The sequence below is a fragment of the Arachis stenosperma genome, chromosome 3, assembly GCF_014773155.1.
Source record: "Arachis stenosperma cultivar V10309 chromosome 3, arast.V10309.gnm1.PFL2, whole genome shotgun sequence".
Lineage (NCBI taxonomy): Eukaryota > Viridiplantae > Streptophyta > Magnoliopsida > Fabales > Fabaceae > Arachis > Arachis stenosperma.
The window spans coordinates 147,359,241-147,381,204 of NC_080379.1; the positions used below are offsets into that span (position 1 = coordinate 147,359,241).

The 21,964-nt window shown below is 32.3% G+C and overlaps 2 protein-coding genes across 2 annotated transcripts; one reads left to right on the forward strand and one right to left on the reverse strand.

Annotated features, from left to right (window-relative positions):
- Positions 1-1,313: 1,313 nt before the first annotated feature.
- On the forward strand, positions 1,314-6,912 carry LOC130966772 (uncharacterized). Its single transcript, XM_057891596.1, has 2 exons — positions 1,314-1,716; positions 6,384-6,912. The coding sequence occupies exons 1-2, from the start codon at positions 1,510-1,512 to the stop codon at positions 6,681-6,683; spliced, it is 507 nt and encodes a 168-aa protein (XP_057747579.1). The 5' UTR covers positions 1,314-1,509; the 3' UTR covers positions 6,684-6,912.
- Positions 6,913-7,376: 464 nt separating this feature from the next.
- LOC130966771 (WAT1-related protein At5g64700-like) lies at positions 7,377-9,796 on the reverse strand. The gene is made up of 6 exons (XM_057891595.1): positions 9,521-9,796; positions 9,143-9,259; positions 8,260-8,500; positions 8,012-8,170; positions 7,776-7,927; positions 7,377-7,694 (listed from the first exon to the last, which is right to left on the reverse strand). The coding sequence occupies exons 1-6, from the start codon at positions 9,775-9,777 to the stop codon at positions 7,565-7,567; spliced, it is 1,056 nt and encodes a 351-aa protein (XP_057747578.1). The 5' UTR covers positions 9,778-9,796; the 3' UTR covers positions 7,377-7,564.
- Positions 9,797-21,964: the final 12,168 nt, after the last annotated feature.

A 21,964-nucleotide genomic window follows, 5' to 3' on the forward strand; every position in this document is an offset into this window, starting at 1 on the left:
CTATAAGGAGATGCTTCCTTCAACTTATATGAGGGAATCATGAGAGTTTACTTCATTTTCCGGCTCCTCTTGAGAGATCTTCTTCGACCTCTTAATTTTTATTCTAAGACTTCACTTTTTATCTTTACTTTTCAGTATTTTAGCAGTATTAATCTTGTACTCCTATTTTGACTTTAGGCGAAAATATTTTGTCAAATAACATCAATACTATATACACACAAAAGATCAGTCATTATGTATTTGTATATGAAATGTATATGTTGTTTAACTGACTTTCAGTATGTATCTTATATTTTACAGATAATTGATTTTGTAACTAATTCTAGTATATAATTGGCATAGTTACATATAGTTTAAACCTATATGGATGCCTTTTAACGTGAAGTGATTGCCTTTTAACTCAACGATGAAAGGTTGAAGTTGCTGTAGAAGGTTAATAAAGCCACAAGTGTATAGTGTACGACAATTTCGTGTGCTGTGCCTTGACGCATCGATCGTATTTCTGTTTCTTTTCATTGCAACAGAACAACAACAGTATTCTCATATGTGGCCAAGGTTGCCATTAAATTGTCAACAACGTTCCCATGGGCCGGGCCCCCATACTGTGTGTTCAATCATTTTCGTTCCTTACCACGTTATATTTATTTATTTATTTATTGCTTCAAATGAAGGCGGTTGAAGATGCTGTGACCCAAATAATTACAGTAACATGAGCACGATTAGTATAAAGTATAAACAAATAGTACATACAGATAGATGAAGGATTATAGTTTAGTGGGTTTAATGTTTGATGGATGTTAGTTGATGCAACTGTATCATAATGTACATGACACCAACTAGCAACCACCATGTTATATTTTTGTAATGAAAATACCTAATATCTACTCCTCCAAGGGTCCACTACTATTGAGAATATTCATGGGTGTTAACGTAGTAAAATTAATTATTTTAAATTCAATACTTAAAAAAGTTATTTAAATACATAAATTTAATTGAATAATGTTATACAATTCGTGATAAATTAATGTTTGATATATACTGTGAGAAAAAAAAATCTCTTAAAAGCTCAACTAGTAATAATGTAATAAATAAAAAATATGTTAGGTATAAATTAAAATTAATTACTAAAATTAGTTATTAGTATATAAAATATATGTTCAAATATAAATATATATTAAAAATAAATTAAATCATATATATATTTATACATAAATATAATGATGGCAGAGTTTATTATACAAATAACATTTATAGGTATATATAGTTAAGGAAAGGGGGAGTTTGATTTGACTGGGTCAAATTAAAAGGGGGGTTATACATGCATGCCCTACAAAAAAATAAGCAGTCGAAGAGAGAGCAGAGAGGATGAAATGCCTACACTTTCCCTAATTTTTGAGCACCATTGTTGTTCCATCACATTCATTGGTACCTCTCTAAATTAATTGGTTGCCTCTACTCTTACGTTGTTCTTGTGTGACGACACAAAAACATAAATAAAAAGGAGATAGAATGGGAGGTTGTGCCACTAAGCCCAAAGTATCAAAGGAAGATGCAGAGGCAAAGGCAAAGAAAGCACCTGAGCCTGAACCTGAACCTGAACCTGAATCTCAACCAGAGGCCATGGAGAAGAAGATTGTGATGGTAGTTGATGATGACGATGATGATCATGATGACCAATCCAACAAGCGACCTTCTCTCAGCTTGTTGTTCAAGCAGGTACCTAACCATTTTTTATCCATCTTCTCATTCTTAAAACTGTAGTACCACTACTTTATTTATTCATTCAGATCCATTCAGTTTTTGTTACAATTAATTACTGGATTTGATTAATCCTTCTTATTCTTAATTGGCATTCTCCAGAGATTCTAGCATCTTTAGATTCTCTCTACTTTATCGTACACTGATTTTCTGTCAGCTTTGCCCAACCAAACCCTTCATTTGTTTTAGTCGTATATCGTATCCCATTATCATGCTTCGTTATACAACACATACATGTGTTCCAAAATTGGAAATTTTTGTCCAAATTCATATGCTATGGAAAATGTTGGCCCTTAGCTAGTTTATTACATACAAACAATCAATCATTATTGTTTTCTATTTTCCACGTAGCATTTTTGAAAATTAACTATATTAAATATACATAAGAAAAATTAACTATTTAATTAATAAAAAATATAAAATATATATTAAAAATAAATTAAATAATATATATCTATATATAAATATAAAATAACTGACGTAATATCTCATTTGTAGTCTGTACGTAATATTTTTGAAAATTATATGTATAACAATAAAAATTTAATTTGACGGTAATATTACTCTACAGGCTTTGCATTTTACTCTACAAATTTGACTCCAAATAATATTAGGGAATCGTTCAGTTAAAAACGTCTAAAATATCTTTTTTTATATTTTTTAGTAATTAAAAATTAACATATATAATTGATTAAACCGTGTTATTTTTATTAAAATTAGGTCAGATAAATTAATTTGATTAAAAAATAATGAATTAAATTTTGAACCTGTTTAAATTAATATTATTTTTTATAAAAAATAATTACAATATTCTTATTATAAAAAATGACTAAAATACTTCTATTATATATATATTTTAAAAATTTTAAATCATAATCCTATGACTTTAGAATTTTCAAAATTAATATATATAATAAAAATATTTTAGCCATTTTTTATAATAAAAATATTATAATTATTTTTTATAAAAAATAATATTAATTTAAATTAATTTAAAATTTTATTTATTATTTTTTTAATTAAATTAATTTATCTGATCTAATTTTAATAAAAATAATATAATTTAATATATTAAATTTTAATTATTAAAAAATATCTTTTAAAAAAATATTTTAAATATTTTTATCTAAATATTTTCATAATATTATTGGCTACTGTCGGCATCCAAAGTTTAGCTCAGATATTAAAAACGGAATTTTTGTGTGTGTGTGGACCCTTTTTTTTTTTTTCCTTTTAGATGCCACCGAGGCATAATGTGCTACATATGTTTAATAGTTTTGCCTTTGGGAAGCTTGTCTTTGTCTATCGCATTCGTTGCATTTGACACTAAAGACGTGACAAACAAATTAGGATACGGTTGAAGAGGGAAATTTAGGAAAGAGTGAAAGAATTAAAAAAAGTCCAAAAAAAATTATTATGGGTAATACACATTTTTTATAATTAAATAAAAATCTTCACTCTTTATTTAATTCTATCCTTCAAAAAAATTCCCAACAAATTAAACGTGCCACCCTTTGATTTTGAAGACTTTGGACCTATTGATTTCAATTCCTTTACAGCTATATATCATGGATCATAATTCTCTTGCTTTCATTATAATAATTATTAATTAGTATGTACGTTGGATTAGTAACATCCACAATTATGGCAAACAACATGTCAAGATATTGCTTTCATGCTTTCTAGTACACATTATGGTGGTCTTGTAGCTCTTGTGACTAGAAGTACTAATACTAAGGTTTTACTGTTTGAATAATTTTTCATATTTAGATTAAAAACGAATAAAATTACCAGAGGAAATGGAGGTAGTGAAAGTGATGGAATTTTAATTAGAATAAAAAATAGTGCAAATATTTATTTAGTGTGTTCCATCTTCCATGCATAAAGCATGACTATCGACTAGTAGTTTCATCATAAGCCATAATTAATGAACCATACCACTTTTTCTCCTTGAGTGAGTACAAATAAACTCCAATAAACATGTCACTAAATTATTATTATTAGAGTAATTATTCAAATTAATTTTAAAAAATTTAAAAATATATATTTTAATTTCTAAAAATAATTAATACACAATTTAATTTTTAATGATTTTTTCATCAGATATAATAATTTTTTGTATGATTTTTCTGCTTGAGATCATCGGAAAATGATGAGGTGGCACGTTTAGTATCCAACATACCTAATAACATGTACAAGTGTTCTTATAGACAAATTGGTCCCCATCTATTTTGGGATATGGAACAAAGTGCGAGAATAAAATTGCATTTCTTCAACTCTCATAAAACCACATCCTCTCCTTGAAACCCTTCTTTTCCACTGCTACCGCAGCCACTTCCTCTGCATCTTCTCGCAAGATCCATCCATTGCTTCTCCCTTTCTCTTCGACCCACAGAACTATGCATGATGCCCTCTTCCACCCATGTCCTGCAACCCTCAGGTCAACATCGTTGTAGTCCCTCTCGGCCACCACCTCTACGTCCTCGATCGGCAAATCCCTCATCGACACGCGCTCTTTTCTTATCGATCGCCCTTCCTCTTAAGGTTTAAAATCCTCAAGAACAGCAGCAGCACTGCCACATTCTACAAACTGCTTCTAGTTTTCACTTCTTTGATCTGATAACGCCTTTTTTTTCAGAGTCTTGTTCAAAATTTTATGGAACCTCTGAGAAGAATAGAGTTCATGGCCATGGTTCCCTATCTCATCTTCCAATGCTTTTGTCTTACACCCATTCTATTTCTTCTCTTTCTCGCTTCAGAGCCTAAGTTCATGGAGATTCTTGGCCAACCTCTAATTCTCAGCCTGGAGGTCTTGGATTGTGTTGGCTTGCGAAGAATCTCAGCGTCTCTGAAAATAATGTCATTCTCGAGGAGCTGGACATTGGAACTGAACTTGAATGTTTCAATTCCAAGAATGAGGGTTTCATGAAGAGCTTTGAGGAGGAAGAATAACCAAGGACATAAATTCTGGTGGATCAGGGTATGTTTTTATTACAGTCACCACCCACAACTTTCATTGCATATTAGTTTCATTTATACCTAAAGTTCGAATATTCAATACATCAACAACATTTTTAATGCAAAATTTAAGTAATAAACCCTTAACAATATAGAACAATCACTTTCATTCTTCATGATATCAAATCAATAAACAAAAATAATAATAATAAACACAAAATTATCATCAAAACAAAATTGAAAATTAGAATTATAAATAAAATTTCAAACACAGAATAATCAAAACAGAATTAAAAAAATACTAAATCTAAACTAATACATGAACTAAATCTTAAAAAAATAGGAAGAAAGAGGAGGACAACATACCTGGAGAGAGGAAGGAGGAAATTCTAACAAAGTGGTGGCAGCACAGACAGCAAAGTGGTGACAGTAGTGACCAACTGTCAGGGTTGCATTATTAGGATTTTTTAAAATAAATTAAAAAATAATAGGAAGAAGGAGGAGGACAACATACTTGAAGGGAAGAAGGAGACAGCTCTGGCGATATAGGGACACAGCAGCGAGAACGGTGCAACAGTGGCGGCGGCAACAGTGGCGGGAGCGGCGAAAACGCCAGCAATAGAGCGACTAATGCGACGCAAGGAGTCCACGCAATCTTTGAACGCTATTGGTGGTAGCCGACGTTGGTGGAGGGGCTGCCGGAGGTAGGGGAGAGAGAGAGAGAGAGAGAGAGAGAGAGAGAGAGAGAGAGAGAGAGAGAGAGAGAGAGAGAGAGAGAGAGAGTAGTTCAAAAATGAAGGAGAAAAGGGTTTGCAATTTGAATTTAGGGCAAGATTACCGTCAGATTTACTGGCAGATAAATTCGACGGTATTGCTTTGTGAATGACCAAAACGCAGCGTTGCACTAATTCGGATTACCGATCCACCGGTATATCCGACAATAATGATCACGCCATATTTTCTTTTTTTTCCCCTCCAATTATTATCGGCGAATTTATCGTCGAAAAACCGAATCCGATGGTAATCTTTTTATCTAAAGAATTTATTGTCAAATCTGCCGATAAATTCGCTGCTAATGTCCAATGTTAAATCCAACGGTATTCAACATTTTTCTTGTAGTATACGTGCCAATTCAACATTTTTCGTTAGTGAATCACGCCGAAAAATAAGTAAAAAACTGTTATATCTGACGAAAAAAATGTTAGAAATTGATTTATATATTAATTTTTCTTGAAAACTAAGTATCCGTTTCGAAATCTTCATAGACTAATTTGAATAACTACTCTTATTATTATTGTTTTTTGGTTGACAGATGTCACTGAATTATGTTAAGAGTGTAGGTACAATTGTACAAATGAGTGCGTGTGAGAGTGGGAGAGATGTTTTTTATTGAAGCCCTTTCCCAGCATCTTTCTGTAAATAGGCTGGGCCGGCCCATCTTGATTAAGAAACAAAACAAGTAGTTACCCAATACAGGAAGGAAAAAAAACACAAAAATCAAGAAAATAATGGAGAATTCTTGTAACATGATGAATTGATGATTGATGTCCATCCACTATTTAAGAGTTGAACACCTTGAAAAGATACCAAAGTTTTATTTCATTTTGTATGGATGTGTTTTATTTATGCAACCTTGAATTATTGTTTCTTGGTGGGTGCCGTGTTAGAATGAAGATGCAAAGGTTTCCACAGAAAATGAGAAACATGCAGTGGAGGAGACAGCGAAAGAAGAAACCAAAGAAGCAGTGAAAATCAATGAAGAGGAGACGGCAAAAGAAGATGCGATACCTTTAAAAAAAACAGAAGAAAGTAATGAAAGCAGTGAAGCAGTGAAAGTAGGAGAAGAACAATTTGAAGAAGAAGTTGGTGTTGCTGTGGCTGAAGAGAAGGTAATTGAGATTGATGCAACCGTAACAGATTATCATCATCATCACGCAACAGATGTTGCTACCACTCACATTCATTAGAACACCAAGTCATCATGTATGTTTCAATTTTTTTTTTTTCTAATTAAGTGTGTTGTGTACTCTGCGTTGTTGATTTATATTTGTGGACTGACCGTGTCAGATCAAACTAAAATCACAATGTAAATTGTAACCGGGAAGTCCATCGACGTTCATGTCAATGCAAAACTATCTGCAAATTTAAATACTAATATGCAAACAGTGTAAGCAAATTGATTTTTACATTAAAGACTGGTGCAAATTAAATACAGGTTATTCTTCTTTTTATAAATACTTTATACAAACATGTAATGATAGATGAGATTCCTTATTGTACCATGTGTCAGCCGAATACCCTATTCACGTTATATCGTTTCTATGATTTAAATGTATCTGTTACTGTTTTAGTGTGTTATATAACAAGGTATTAATAATTGTAACTAACATGTTTGTTGAAAAGTAGTTGAGTTAGCAAGATTAACGCCTCATTTTTAACTATTTGATTCAAAAGTCTCAAATAAACAAGGAGGTTCGCCTTTTCCACTCATACTTTTTAGACAAATTAAACACCAATGTGTTAATCACTACAGAATTTCTCTAGTTAAAAGTATATATATATATAAGGCTGAAGCTGAACCAAATAATAAGCAGCATTTGCATCTATGGTTCAGCATGATCGATGATATGTAATAGACTAATAGCTAGTTGACTATGCCATAAATTTTGGCACTTCTTTTTTTTTTAGTTTCAAGCTACATTTTGCCTTCCTGAAGTACTATACAATCGATCCCTGTATGTTGACAAATAGTCTAATAATATATATAATTAAATAAAATAAAAACCTAGTATATAGTATATATATTTAGGATGATCTCAATTAAGAAATGGGCCGGAGTAGCTGTAGCTTATTGCGGCGGCGGTGGGGGGTGGTGCTCCGATCCAACCTCCAAGTCTGTGACTTTGGGCATTTCCTCTCTTGTCTTACCCCACAGAACGCTATATAGTCCTATAACCAATAGTAACCCACCTAAAATGCTGCTCAATCAAACATCAAAAAGTTATATATATGAAATGAAAAGATGCTTTATTTTAGATAAATGTATATTAATTAATCACCTTCCCAAAGTTACGATCTGGTGCAGCAGAATTGCGGAGGAGACGACGGTGATTATGAAAGCGAGTGGCGTTGACATGGCCAGAAACACTGGCCCTTTCTTCTCTATCACCCATGTTTGTATGTAATACGTCACACCCGTCACCATTATTCCCTGTATAATAATACGTACATGCATGCATGAATATTGATATATAATAAATACGTATACATATACGGCACTGCGATGAGTACTTACACAGTATAGTACGGCAACGAGCGAGACATTCCAACTCAGTTTCCATTGCTCAATGCTTCTCTCTACGCCATATGCAATGCAGAAAGACTGAATTGAGCTACACAAACACTGAAGAGTCGTAAGACGCAGCTTTGAAGGATATCCTTTCACCACAAAACCCTGTATGTATGTTAAACATATTATTAATTAATTATTCTATGTATATAGAAATAAAAGCACATAAGGAAGAGTAGGTATTAATTAGTTACCTGTAGCACAAGCCAAATCCCAAAAAGGAAGTTAGAGAGGAGCATGAGGAAGCAACCCTTTACCCAAGAAGAAGGAGAAGAAGGAGAAGAAGAAGAAGAAGATGGTTGTATTTGATGGTGCCCTAAAAGCTGAAAATGAGGACCTTTGTAGAAAGCAAGTGTTGCGGCTCCACACAAGCATGCCACCACACCTACCATTTTAGCCACACCCGCTGCTGTCTTTACTTTCAGAATTTCAATCCTGAAATCCATCCATCATCAGAACCAACACAGCCCTAAAAGATAACTCTACATTTACTTCCATTTTTGTCTTCAATTCAAATCTTAACTATTAAATTTCAATGATAAACAATGATTTCAACTGTGGTTTAACAAAGCCTAATTAAGCTCAGACTCTTGGTCCCTTTAATTCCATTTCTGTCTTGAATTCAAATCTTAATTAGCTAGCTTTATTGAGACACGAAGAAGCACAACGCATTTCTTCAAAAGCGAAAAGAGAAATATACTCAATCAATAAACATGGGCGGCTTTAAGAAAATATATTTTTAGACCTAACCTTAATCAAATGCAAAATCGAACTCTGATTTCTCTTCTTTTAGTGCCACCTTAATGCTTTCCCCCTCTTTTTTTTATTACGAGGAATGTTAGATGATTCTGAAAATTTATTATTTTTAGCCATGAAGTACTCATTAATGTTTAAAAATATAAAATAAAATATATTATTAGATTATTAATTAAAAAAAATTAAATTAATAATTAAATAATAATAATAAAATAAATTTTAATATTTTTTTATTTAATTATTGCAAGTGTCATGTAAATATGTAACTCTCGATAAACAAAATCCAAGTTAAACTGAAAAATAGAAAATGAAAATGCAAACCTGAGTAAGAGTGCTAAGAAGAAGGTAATGGCTGGAAGGCAGTTAGTGGTAGCAGAAGCCAAAGTGGGTGAAGTGTATATAAGCGCAATACCATATACGTCCAAGCTCCCCGTGATCCTGATCCATTATTCTTAACTATTTATTTAAGTGCTTTCATTTTAATGCATGAATATAACAATATCAAAAATACTAAAAAATTAATTAAAATTTTTTATTTTTTATAATTATTTTTAGACATCAATCTAGTTTCTTTAGATTAATAATTTGACAATATCTTTTATTTCATATTTTTAAACATTAATAACTAATTAATGATAAAAAAAAATAATAAATTTATAGAATATTCCTCTAATAATATAGTATATAGTGTATACCCACCCGAAGAGAGAAAGGAAGAAGATCTTGCAGACGGTGAGAAATGAGAGAGGTGGTGCAGTTTTGCGTTCGAAGAAGAAAGCAAAAGGAGCGAGAAAAACAGTGGCCAGGGCCTGCCTATAAAAGACGAAGATGAAGGTGTTGATGCCATGGTCGAATGCTGCCTTGGAGAGAAGGAACATGACTGCGTATATGGCTTGTATCAGGATCACTGCCATGTACGCCTTCTTATTATTATTGCTTTCTTTCATCATCATCATTATTATGAGTTTCTTTACACTTAAGTTTGACGCAATTTAATGAGTTTGATGAGGCTTTTATATATGGACATACACCACATATGGTTATGGATCATATTAGGGACACTCTAGTGTACAAGTGTGAGTGATATAGAGAGAGAATATAATTCCTTTTATAGTTATTTTTTATTATTTTATTATTATTTAAAATGTGAGTCCTACCTTTATTAATCTCTCTTTCATTCTATTAAAAGAAAAATCTGTAAACTTACATCTTTACCATATAATTCACCATCATATTATATAACTATGATTTGCTGCTTTACCTGTTTGGGGACCACCCCTACTTTTGTTTACGTGTTTCCTGTTACACTGTCTTAGCTTTACATTAACACAACAAATTAAACATGGCCATATATTTTTTAGAATAAAAATTTAAAACAATTTTATACCTACATAAATATTATGTGGGTAAAAATAATTATATTTTATATTTTTTAGAGAATTATTAGAATCAATTTAGATCAATTAGTATCGTTTATATTTTTATAGCATATCTCTATATTAATGGTAAGATTCTATACCTTTATTATTTTGATTTATTTAGCATCTATAAATACTCATTGTATATTGTACTTTTGATTAGGGGTGGCAACACTACCCGAACCAGCGGGTACCCACCCCGCCCCTACCCGTTCGCGGCGGGTAATTACCCGCCCCCGCACCGGGCGGGTTTTAACGGGACGGGTTTAAGTTAAACCCGCCCCGGTATATATAATATGTATATAAATATATATATTTTTAATAGATAATATATGTAATATATATAAAATAATTAGTAAAATAATTAATAATATTATATCATATTTAAATTTTTATTTTAATTTATGTTATGTATGTAAATAATGGTTATATAATTTTTAAAATTTTATTTTATTTATTAGATTTAATAATTATAGGGGCGGGTTAGGGTTTAACATTTTACTACTCGGGGGTAGAAGTGGGGTGGGTTCGATGTGGGTTTTTGTTTGGCAGGACGGGGTCGGATAGAGCAAAAACCCGCCCCTACCCGCCCCGTTGCCACCCCTACTTTTGATCAGACTGAATAATACACAAAACACTTTCTTTAGTTTGGCCTCTTGTTTCTAACATGGTATCAAAGCTTAGGTTCTTTTTTTTTTTCAATGAAAATTAGTTCATAGTCCTTTGTTTTTTCCTCTTCCAGCAGTGTTCTTTGGTCTCTCTTTTGCTCCTTTTTCAGACGCTTTGGTTCGTCACTGCCTTTACCACCGCCTTCGTCTCATCATTGCGAGTTCAACGAGTCCAGCCTCGTCGCCGAAACCAAGGTCAGAAGGTTGTTTGAACTCGAGAATCTTCATGTTCCTCCTGTACCAAATCTCTGTGCTGCTTTTTCTCCATCTACCATTCACTTATGGCATCAACGTCTTGCCCACACCTCCTTAGAAAAACTGCGTCCTCTTGTATCTCAGGGTGTTTTAGGTCAAGTTCCAAATGAATTTTTTGATTGTATTTCTTGCCAAGCTGCGAAACAACCTGCTTTATCTTTTCACAATAATTCATCTCTTGCTTGCTCTCCTTTTGATCTCATTCACTCTGATGTTTGGGGTCCCGCTCCCACTGCTTCTATGGGAGGAGCTCGATACTTTGTCATTTTCATTAACGATTATTCCTGTTTTTCTTGGGTTTATTTGATGACTAATCGCCATGAGTTACCTCAGATCTATATCAACTTTGCTACTATGATTAAAACTCAGTTTTCCAAGGTCATTAAGGTTTTTCAACGTGATAATGCTATAGAATACCGTGATTCCAAACTCTTAACCTTTCTTGCAGAACAGGATACTTTGTCTGAGTTTTCTTGTCCTGGTACGTCTCAACAAAATAGTAGAGTTGAACGCAAACACCGTCACATTCTTGACTCCGTCCGTGCAATGCTTCTTTCTTCTTCGTGTCCTGAGCGTACTTAGGGTGAAGCTGTTTTTACTACTGTTCATGTTATCAATAGACTCCCTTCTTCTGTTCTTGGTAATGTTACTCCTTTTGAGCGTCTTTATCATACATCCCCAGATTATAGTTCTCTTCGAGTTTTCGAATATGTATGTTTTATTCTTCTTCAGTCTCATGAACATAGTAAACTTGAACTACGGGCTCGTATGTGTTGTTTCCTTGGTTATGGCACTGAACACAAGGGTTATCGTTGTTGGGATCCTCTCTCTAAACGTATTCGTATATCTCGTCATGTTATCTTCTAGGAGCATCACATATTTTCTCGGTTCTCATCCTTTGAGTCCATTCCTACTACTCAGTCACCTTTGTTTACTAACTCTAATGTTGATCTTTTTCCTAATGATGATTCTACAGATTCTATCTCGAGTGACCCTCCATAGCCTCCTGTTCTTCTGCCTTCTCCATCTCCCGATGATTCCAGACCGGACGATGATCCTGCTCCTACTGTCATGCCTCCTCCTCCCGCTCGTTCTTCTAGGGTAAGGAATCCACCTCCTCATCTTCTTGATTATCATTGATTTTCTACTATCCTTCATCAACATGAACCTAAGTCATTCAGATAAGCCTCCACAAACCCAAATTGGCAACAAACAATGCAGGAAAAAATACAAGCACTTGAAAAAGTACACACTTGAGATTTGGTTGATCCTCCTTCTGATAAGGAAATTATGGGCGTAGATGGGTATAGAAGATCAAGACTCGCTCTGATGGCTCTATTGACCATTATAAGGCCCACTTGGTTGCTTAAGGTTGTACTTAAGAGTATAGTATTGATTATAAAGAGACTTTTACTCCTATCACTCGTCTTACGTCTGTTAGAGCTCTTCTTGCCATTACCGCGGTTAAAAAATGGTCTCTCAGTCAGATGGATATGAAGAATGCATTTCTTAATGGGGATTTAAAAAAGAAAGTCTATATGAAACCACCTTCGGGATATCCTTGTCCTTCTAGTAAGGTTTGTCTCCTTCGCAAGGCACTTTATGGACTTAAGCAAGCTCCTCGTGAATGGTTTGACAAGTTCAGCACTACCATATGCAGTCTTGGTTTTACTTCTAGCCCTCATGAGAATGCCCTCTTCATTCGTAAAAACAAACGTGGAGTTGTTCTTATACTTTTGTATGTTGATGACATGATCATTATTCGAGATGATGTTGATAGTATCTCTGATCTCAAGGCCTCACTTCACCGTACCTTTGAGATGAAAGATCTTGGTTCTCTAAGCTATTTTCTTGGTCTCGAGGACATCTCCACCGATGATGGCATCTATCTCTCTCAGGCTAAGTATGCTTCAGATCTTCTTGCTCGCGCTGGGATTACAGATAGTCAGACTGAGTCTACTCCTCTTGAGCCTAATGTTTGATTTACCCCAATGGATGGCACTGTTTTGGATAATACGACTCTCTATCGACAGTTAGTTGGAAGTCTCGTCTACTTGACTATCACCCGACCAGACATCGCCTATCCGGTTCATGTACTTAGCCAGTTCTTGTCAGTTCCTCGTACTACTCACTATGCGGCAGTTCTTCGCATTCTTCGCTACATCAAAGGCACTCTATTTCATGGGCTTTATTTTTCTGTCCATTTCTCTTTGTCCCTTCAGGCTTACTCCGATGCTGATTAGGTTGGTGATCTCACTGATCGTCGTTCTACTACTGGTTACTGTTTGTTTCTTGGCGATGCTCTCATTTCTTGGCGTGCTAAGAAGCAAACGTTCACTACTCGCTCAAGCACAGAAGCTGAATATCGTGCCCTCGCTGACACCACTGCTAAGGTTATCTCGGTTCGTTGGCTCCTCGAAGATCTGGGTGCTCCTCAATCGTCTCCTACTGATGTTTTTTGTGATAACCAGAGTGCTATCCAAATTGTACATAATGATGTGTTTCATGAATGCACCAAACACATTGAAATTGATTGTCACTTTGTTCGACAACGTATTCTTATTGATGTTGTTCGTCTCATTGCTGTTGGAAACACTGGATCAGACTGCTGATTTCTTCACGAAAGCTCATTACCCGACTCGTTTTCGGACTTTGTTATCCAAACTCAAGTAGGTATCCTTAGCTCCCACTTGAGTTTGAGGGGAGATGTTAGAGAATCATTAGAATCAATTTAGATCAATTAGTATCGTTTATATTTATATAGCATATCTGTTTATTAATAGTAGGATTTTATGTCATTATTACTTTGATTTATTTAGCACATATAAATATTCCTTGTATATTGTACTTTTGATCAAACTGAATAATACACAAAATATTTTCTTTTAGTTTGATATCTTATTTCTAACAATATTTATTATATGAATAGTTATTTAAAAAATAATATAATTTGATAAATATATAAAATAGTTTACATTATCAATATATAAAATGAATGAGCAAAAATATTCATTTACCTCATATCATATGCATGGAAGAAATTCTATTTTTTATTATATTATATATATTATTATATTTACAGTTGGTTTCATACACTCTGTATGTATGTTACATAAGTATATTAAAAATCTAAAATTTTTGTTTTTTTAGTACGTTTAACAGATCCTTAAGATACTTATCAACAACAAGATCTATTATTTTAATCCATTTCATACGCAACTTCGTATACTTTTGTTGACTTGATGGCCAGGAGTTGTCTTTAATTTGCAATTAAAATAGATATTAATGTCACTTTCTTTGTTTTTTATTCACATGCCTTTTTCTAAAAGAATTAACTTTAAATATTTTTTTAAAGGAATATTTATTTCTTCTTTTTAATCTTTTAGTGTATCATTACAAATTTTAAGAAATTGTTATTTTTCAATAATATAAATTCAACTTTTTTTAGGTGTATTAATTGATTGAAAAATTGTTTTATTTAAACTTATACCAAATGCAAAATAAGTATTTTAACTTAATTAGTATTTTTAAAATTGGTATATATATATATATATATATATATATATATATATTATTTACATGGGATCGGAACTAAAATTTTAGGACATTAATTTGAATGCTAATAAGTGGTACACCTTGTTCCAGCTTTTCTAAGACTTATAATTGTTTAGTTTGTTGGAGCAACAATACAATTGTGTCACAGTCACTATTTATATGAAGTTGTGTTCGTATCAAGATGATAATTAAAAATTATTAAAAAATAATTTAATTAAATATTTTAAATTATTTTATATTTTTATTTATTATCTTTATGTAAAAATAATTTCATATTAATTTCCTTTCTCGTACAATAAAAAAGAAATTAAATATTTTTTTTGTATTTTTCTTTTAAAAAAAGAAATATAATTTTTTTCATTGAAATGTGAAATTGCATGTTTAATTCGAGGGTTCATAACATGAGTTATGCCTTTTGGGAGTAAAATGACGAATCCTAACCGACAGCATTGTATGTCTCGCATGAATCAAACAACTACAGAAAATGTTTTTTCATCAAAATTATTTAATGTTGGATCAAATAAAATCATGACCCAAAAGGTAGTTGGATCTAATGGAAGCTATCTAGATCAAGGAAATCATTCTAAGAGCTATAGGGATTGACTTATCCAATTTACTTAAAGCGCGAATATTACGGTCCGTACCCGATTCGATTTGCATGGCAAGCAATAATTTGTCACTCTATTTCTTTTAATGTTATTTACATATTAGTAACTACTTTTAGGCAGGATAATTTCTTAAATATTGAAAAAAAAATCATCTACTACTACAAGAGCGAAAATTTAAAAGTCTTTTATAAATATTTCATCAAATTTAGATATTTTTCAATCTTAACTTTCATAAATATGTATAAAACTCTTAATGACATAAGTATCTGGATTTTTTACAAATACTTCTACTAGCATTTTAGAGTTGACATGAAGCGCTTGCATACCTTATCACCACCTCCGATTTCTGATTTTCAAGGCCAAGACACTTTTCACTCTGCTTCAAATACACATCAAACACTTGGTAAAAAAAAATAAAAAATATTATTTGTACATTAAAATTAATCACTAAAGTCAATTATTAATATATTTGTATATAAATATATGTATATTTTAATTTATTTTTAATATGTATTTATATTTCAATATATATTTTATATTGACTTTAATGAGTGATTTTAGTGAATACGTAACATAATTCAATAAAAATAGCAATGACGGTCGGTGGTGTGTTTTCAATTCTTCATTCTCTTCCGAAGAAAAAGAGAATAAAAAAGGTCGTGGCTTCTTTGTTACTTCTTTCAATGAGCAACGAGTTTTAAATTGTGGTGCTGTCTAGTCTCTAGTCTTTCTCACATGATTTTGAAGCTTTATTATTTATTTGGACGTAGAATATGATATTATTAAAGGCAAAGAGATGGCGATACGTCATATACGGCTAGTTACTTTCCATGCAGATATGAATCCAAACTGAGTGATTTATTTATGCAATGAGGAAATTATTAATTCAAAGAATGGAGGGAAAAAAAAAGGAACTAAATAAAGCAGAAAATCACACATTTAAATTGGACCACTATTTCTTCAATTCGTGGAATTAAAGGATGGAGCGAGAGGATACCTTTACCCCGCTTGAATCAACTACTGAACTACGTACATAATATTATATTCTGAGTGAAAAACATAGTCAAGTTATACTGTAAGGATAAAATGATAAATGCTGTGTATTTAAGTTTAATTTATTTTAATATATATTTTATAAAGTAATTATTTTGCTTGTTTTTTATTTGACTTTGACACATGTGTCAATTAAATTTTGTATGAATGATCTTAATTTGGACGTACAATCTTTTTAAAAAAGTAAATTCGATTCTATAGTACCGACATTAACTTAATTCGCAAATAACGTGAATTAAAAGATTAAATTGGATTAAACAAACTTGAGCATGAACTTTAAAAAAAAAATGAAAACATGCTAGAATATTGGAAGAAAATCATTTAGATAAAGATCTAAAATACATTTTTTTTAAAGATAGTTTTTAGTAATTAAAATTTAATACATATAATTGAATAAATTATATTATTTTTATCAAAATTAGATCAAACAAATTGATTTGACCAAAAAATCAGTGAATCAAATTTTAAAAAAAATATTACAATATTCTTATTATAAAAAATGACTAAAATACTTATTATTATTATTATTATTATTATTATTATTATTATTATAAGAGTATTTTAGTAATTTTCTATAATAGAAATATTGTAATTATTTTTTATAATAAAAAATATTAATTTAGACTGTTTTAAGATTTAGTTCATTAATTTTTCAGTTAAATCGGTTTGTCCGATCTAATTATGACAGAAATAACATGGTTTAATCGATTACATATGTTAAATTTTAATTGTTAAAAAATATCTTTAAAAAAGACGTTTTAAGTGTCTTTATTTATTAAATGACTTTCATATTAAAAATATAGAAGAATAAAGAAATCAACTAAAAACAAGAAAGAACTAAACTAAAAATGAAACAATAAAAAAATTAGAAAAATTAACTCTTAATACTCGCATGTTCTTGCACTTTATAATCTTTCCTAACCTTAGTGTGACTCACAATTTTTGTAAAACTTTAGTGAAATTTGTGGTGTTGAATTAAAACTCTCTTAATTCTAGGTTTCTCTTATAAAAAAGTTTAGATGTGATCACTTTTATTAAAATTTGGTTAGTACTTAACTAAAAAAAATGAATAATTTTACACTATATTTCATATTATTAAAAATATCAATAATAATTAATTAATAATTACAAATTATAAAATTTATTACTCTTAACACTCTTCTTCTCTTATTTATAGAAAAAAAAATTTGTTATATGCTAAACTTTTCTTAATAGTTATTGATCTTATATTCACGTTTTTGCTTTACTTGCTTTCCAAAATTAACTACCTATATTTTTATCATACTTTGAGAGTCAAGTTACAGTCTCTACGTTTACGGTAGTACTTATCCATTATGATCAAAATTACTCCCACATGTTAATTGCATCCTATTTTTTGCCAATTTGACTATTCTACTTCTCTTTTTTTCACTTATTTAATACTTAATTTCTAAGTATCTTTGTTGACTTGCCTGATGTATTATTTTATTGTCGAATTATCGAAACTATTCTTATCAAAAATGTTATTTTTATATAAAAATTAATTATTAAAATCAATTATTAATATATTTATATATAAATATATATAGTTTAATTTATTTTTAATATATATTTATATTTTAATATATATTTTATATTAATAGTTGATTTTAATAAGGCAAAAAATCATAATAAGCCAATGCCATCTCGAATTAACGTATATAAGCCAAACCGAAAAGATTTTCAGTAATGCGCCTGAGCATATATTTATATAATTCGAACCACTTCGAACCAAAGTGGTTCGAACTGCACTTGTTAATGATTCGAACTGGAGCAGTTCGAATTACTGTTTGAATGTTCTGAATAAATCGAACCAGGTCGGTTCGAACTATGGTTGCATGTAATTCGAATCAAGGCAGTTCGAATTATAGAGAGAGAAGCAAGCAAAAGTAATTCGAACCAAGCTGGTTCGAATTACAAAAAGCATAATTCGATGGAGGCCGGTTCGAATTAGTTGGAGACTGAGCTCTATATATATGGTTGTAAACGTGAGTTGGTCTCATTAGAGGGAGTAGGATGGCTAGTGAGGAGAGGTTTGTTGTTTTGGTTCACCACAGAGGATCCGTTAAGAGGAAAACTCGTTCCGGAGTGAAGTTCACAGATAAGAATCCTCTTTGTATTGTCGTTACTCCAACGACGAGCTATGATGACCTTGTTAGAGCTGTACTGATGAAGCTCGGTCGGGAAGGTGCGAAGCGGGTTAAGAAGTTTTTCTATCGCATTCCAGTCACGGTGCTACAGGATACCGTGAAGTATGATTGCTTCTCGATTAGTAGTGATGTGGACTTGCAAGTAATGTTCCTTTGTCGGCGGCAGTTTCCGGAGGTGAGGACATCAGAGTTGTTGGCATGGCTGGTTGGTGTGGTATCCAGTTCAGGGGGTTCGAACCAGAATACGACCAGTTTAGCCACCCCAGCAGGTTCTAGTTCCTGGCCTGCCGTTGCTTCTTCCTCTGTCCCTGTGTACCAGCCAGTGGTCCAACCTGTCGCCTCCTCGTCTTTTGCTGTTGATCTCAATGGCAACGTAGGCGACGAGGTAAGGTCAAGGAAAAATCTGCCGAACGCTTTACTGGGTGTTGCACCGGTTGGCGTTGGAGACGGATTGTTGGGTGATGCAGAGGAGGGTGACGTCGAGCCGGATATGATTGACGATGACAGCGGGCATATCGCCGCACAGTCTCGTCATCGGCTCCATCGGGACACTCACCAAAAGTCTCCTGAAACCAGCTGCATTTCACTGCGTACTTTTGAACTTGGCTGGGAGGAGGAACCACTCCAAGCAACTCCTGGAACCACACCCAGGCTGGACGGCCACCCTGGATGTATAAATGAAACTCTGATAGGCAGCCGCTCACGTAATGCCCGTCCACTGGCAAACCCAACTGGTATGCCACGTCCTGAAGTGTGATCGTGCACTCTCCGAACGGCATATGAAACGTGTGCGTCTCCGAACGTCATCGTTCGACGAATGCACTGACAAGGGCCTCGTCTAACCGGAACCATCTATCGTTCAGCCTTGCAAGATGGTATAGTTCGGCTATCTGCAAGTACGGAACGTATCTATCATCGAGTCGCATGCCCTGCTGCCGCCGCATGCTTCTGATGCATCGCTGGGGCTGCACATGACATGCACCGCATTGTTAGAACCAGCTTCATAACCAACAACAAACATAACCAAAATGATAAAGCACCAACTAAACATCATACTAAATAAAACCGCATAAAAATCCATGAACGAGAAGCACATGCGAAACAACTAACATGGACCACACAGCTAAACCACTAACATAAAACAAATAACACAAACCACTAACATGAAACAACTAACACAAACCACTAACATAAAACAACTAACAGAAACCACTAACACAAACCACTAACACAAAATCACTAACATAAAACAGCTAACATAAAACAACTAAACCATACCACTTACATAAACCAACTAACATAAACCTCTAACTAAACCACTAACATAAAACAACCAACACAAAACAACCTACACCTACCACTAACGTAAAACAGGTACCATTAAACAACTAACGTAAACCACTAACATAAACCACCAACAGAAACCACCTATATAAACCACCAACTAAACCACCATCTAAACCACCGCTAACATAAACCGCCACTAAAACCAAATTCAAAACCACTAAGTCACATATACCACTAGCACGAAGTTATTTCTGTACTAACCTCCTCGTTGATGACCCCGGCTATATGAGCGACTCTGTCCAAGCGATATAACTGTACCGGATCGTCCCCCATTCAGCAGAGTATTCCGTTCTGGTCTTCGTCGGAGAGAATCTGGGTCGTTTTCTCTGGGATTTGGTGGGTAGGAGAAGGGAAGAATGGTTCGAATTGGTTAATTCAAACCAGGTTGGTTCGATTTACATGCAATGCTTTCCTATTTATAATTCGAACTAGCCTTGTTCGAATTATGTGCATATTGAGTTCGAACCACATTGGTTCGAATTATGTTCAAGCTTTTCTGACCCTAATTCGAGATGGCTTGATTCGATTTATTAACGATTGTAATTCGAACCAGTTTGATTCGAATTACATTAAAATATCCCTTGACTTATTGCTGAAACGATTTTTATTTTGGCTTATTTACGTACCTTAAAACTGGCATTGGTTTATTAGGATATTTTGCCCTAATTTTAGTATATATACACATAGCATAATTGATATATAGCCAAATTTCAACCTGGATTAACAATAACTAATTTTTTTGTATAAATTAAATTTAATATGGTTGGTATATCTGGGGGACAAAAGTGGCGAGCGTATGTGTTTGATAGAATACTACGAATTAATGGCATAAACTTTCATATATATATATATATATATATATATATATATATATATATATTTGTAACAAAAATATTATTTATACATTGAAATTAAAATTAATTATTAAAATTAGTCATTATGTATTTATATATAAATATATGTATTATTTAATTTATTTTTAATATATATTTTATATTAATAATTAATTTTAGTCACTAAATTAATAATATACATTAAATTTGCACATATCTTCAACCCTATTATGTCTTCTCAAATTTGAATTTGTGTCCTCTTTTAATATCCACCAAATGATTAAGTACTTACAGAAGTACATATTTCTTCTGTCAACAAATATATATAACAAGAATTACATCTTTCAATTCATCATGTCAATCCATTATGAAGAAGATATACATAACCTTTTGAGATTTTAGGGGTTTTTGTTAATTGGGGATCTATATTATTAAGAGTAAGTACAAGGAGTCAATAGAGTATTTGTATAATCTATAATGTATATAATGAGGGTATAAGAATGTTCGATTCAGTAGGATATCAGATATTTATTATTCCTAGTATCTGGATGGTTATTTTGGATAATATGAGTATATTGTGTTTGAGAAATTAGTAATATTTTATCTTAGATGTTCATTTTTTAACTAATATTGAGCCAAATAAATAGTTTATTATACACATTGTATAAATATTCTATTGGCTCCCTAATAGAATTCTATTATTAATTAGCTAGTTCGATATTGTAAAATCGATCATTTTTAAATAATTGAACAATAAAAGAAAACTTAGGATTCCAGTGTCTCTTAGCTTTAATCGTGTCACAGACATCTAGCCTGCCTTTATTAGCAAATAATAATTAATACACATGATTTTCATTTCAGAAAACCTTTTTGGAGGTTGCTTGGATGTGATGAAGAACAAACTAATGAAGAGACGTGTTGGCTAATAATTAATTGTCAAGCTTATAAAGAATAAAAATGACAGATATAATATAGTAGCATTGAGCACATGACTAGTGATGGTTACGAACTAGCTTGGAAATTAAAAGAAACTCTTTAATATCATTATCAAAAGACATTGTTCACATACACGAGCCATATATATATGACACTTTAGTCTTTAATTTTTTCTTTTATATGCAAGTGGCCTCTCTCTATTATATATTCTTCACAAAAATCTATTGTCCTATCATACAATGTTAAAACTCACAATATATGCATGGATGAAAAAGAAAGAAGAAATAAAAAAAAAAAGAAAG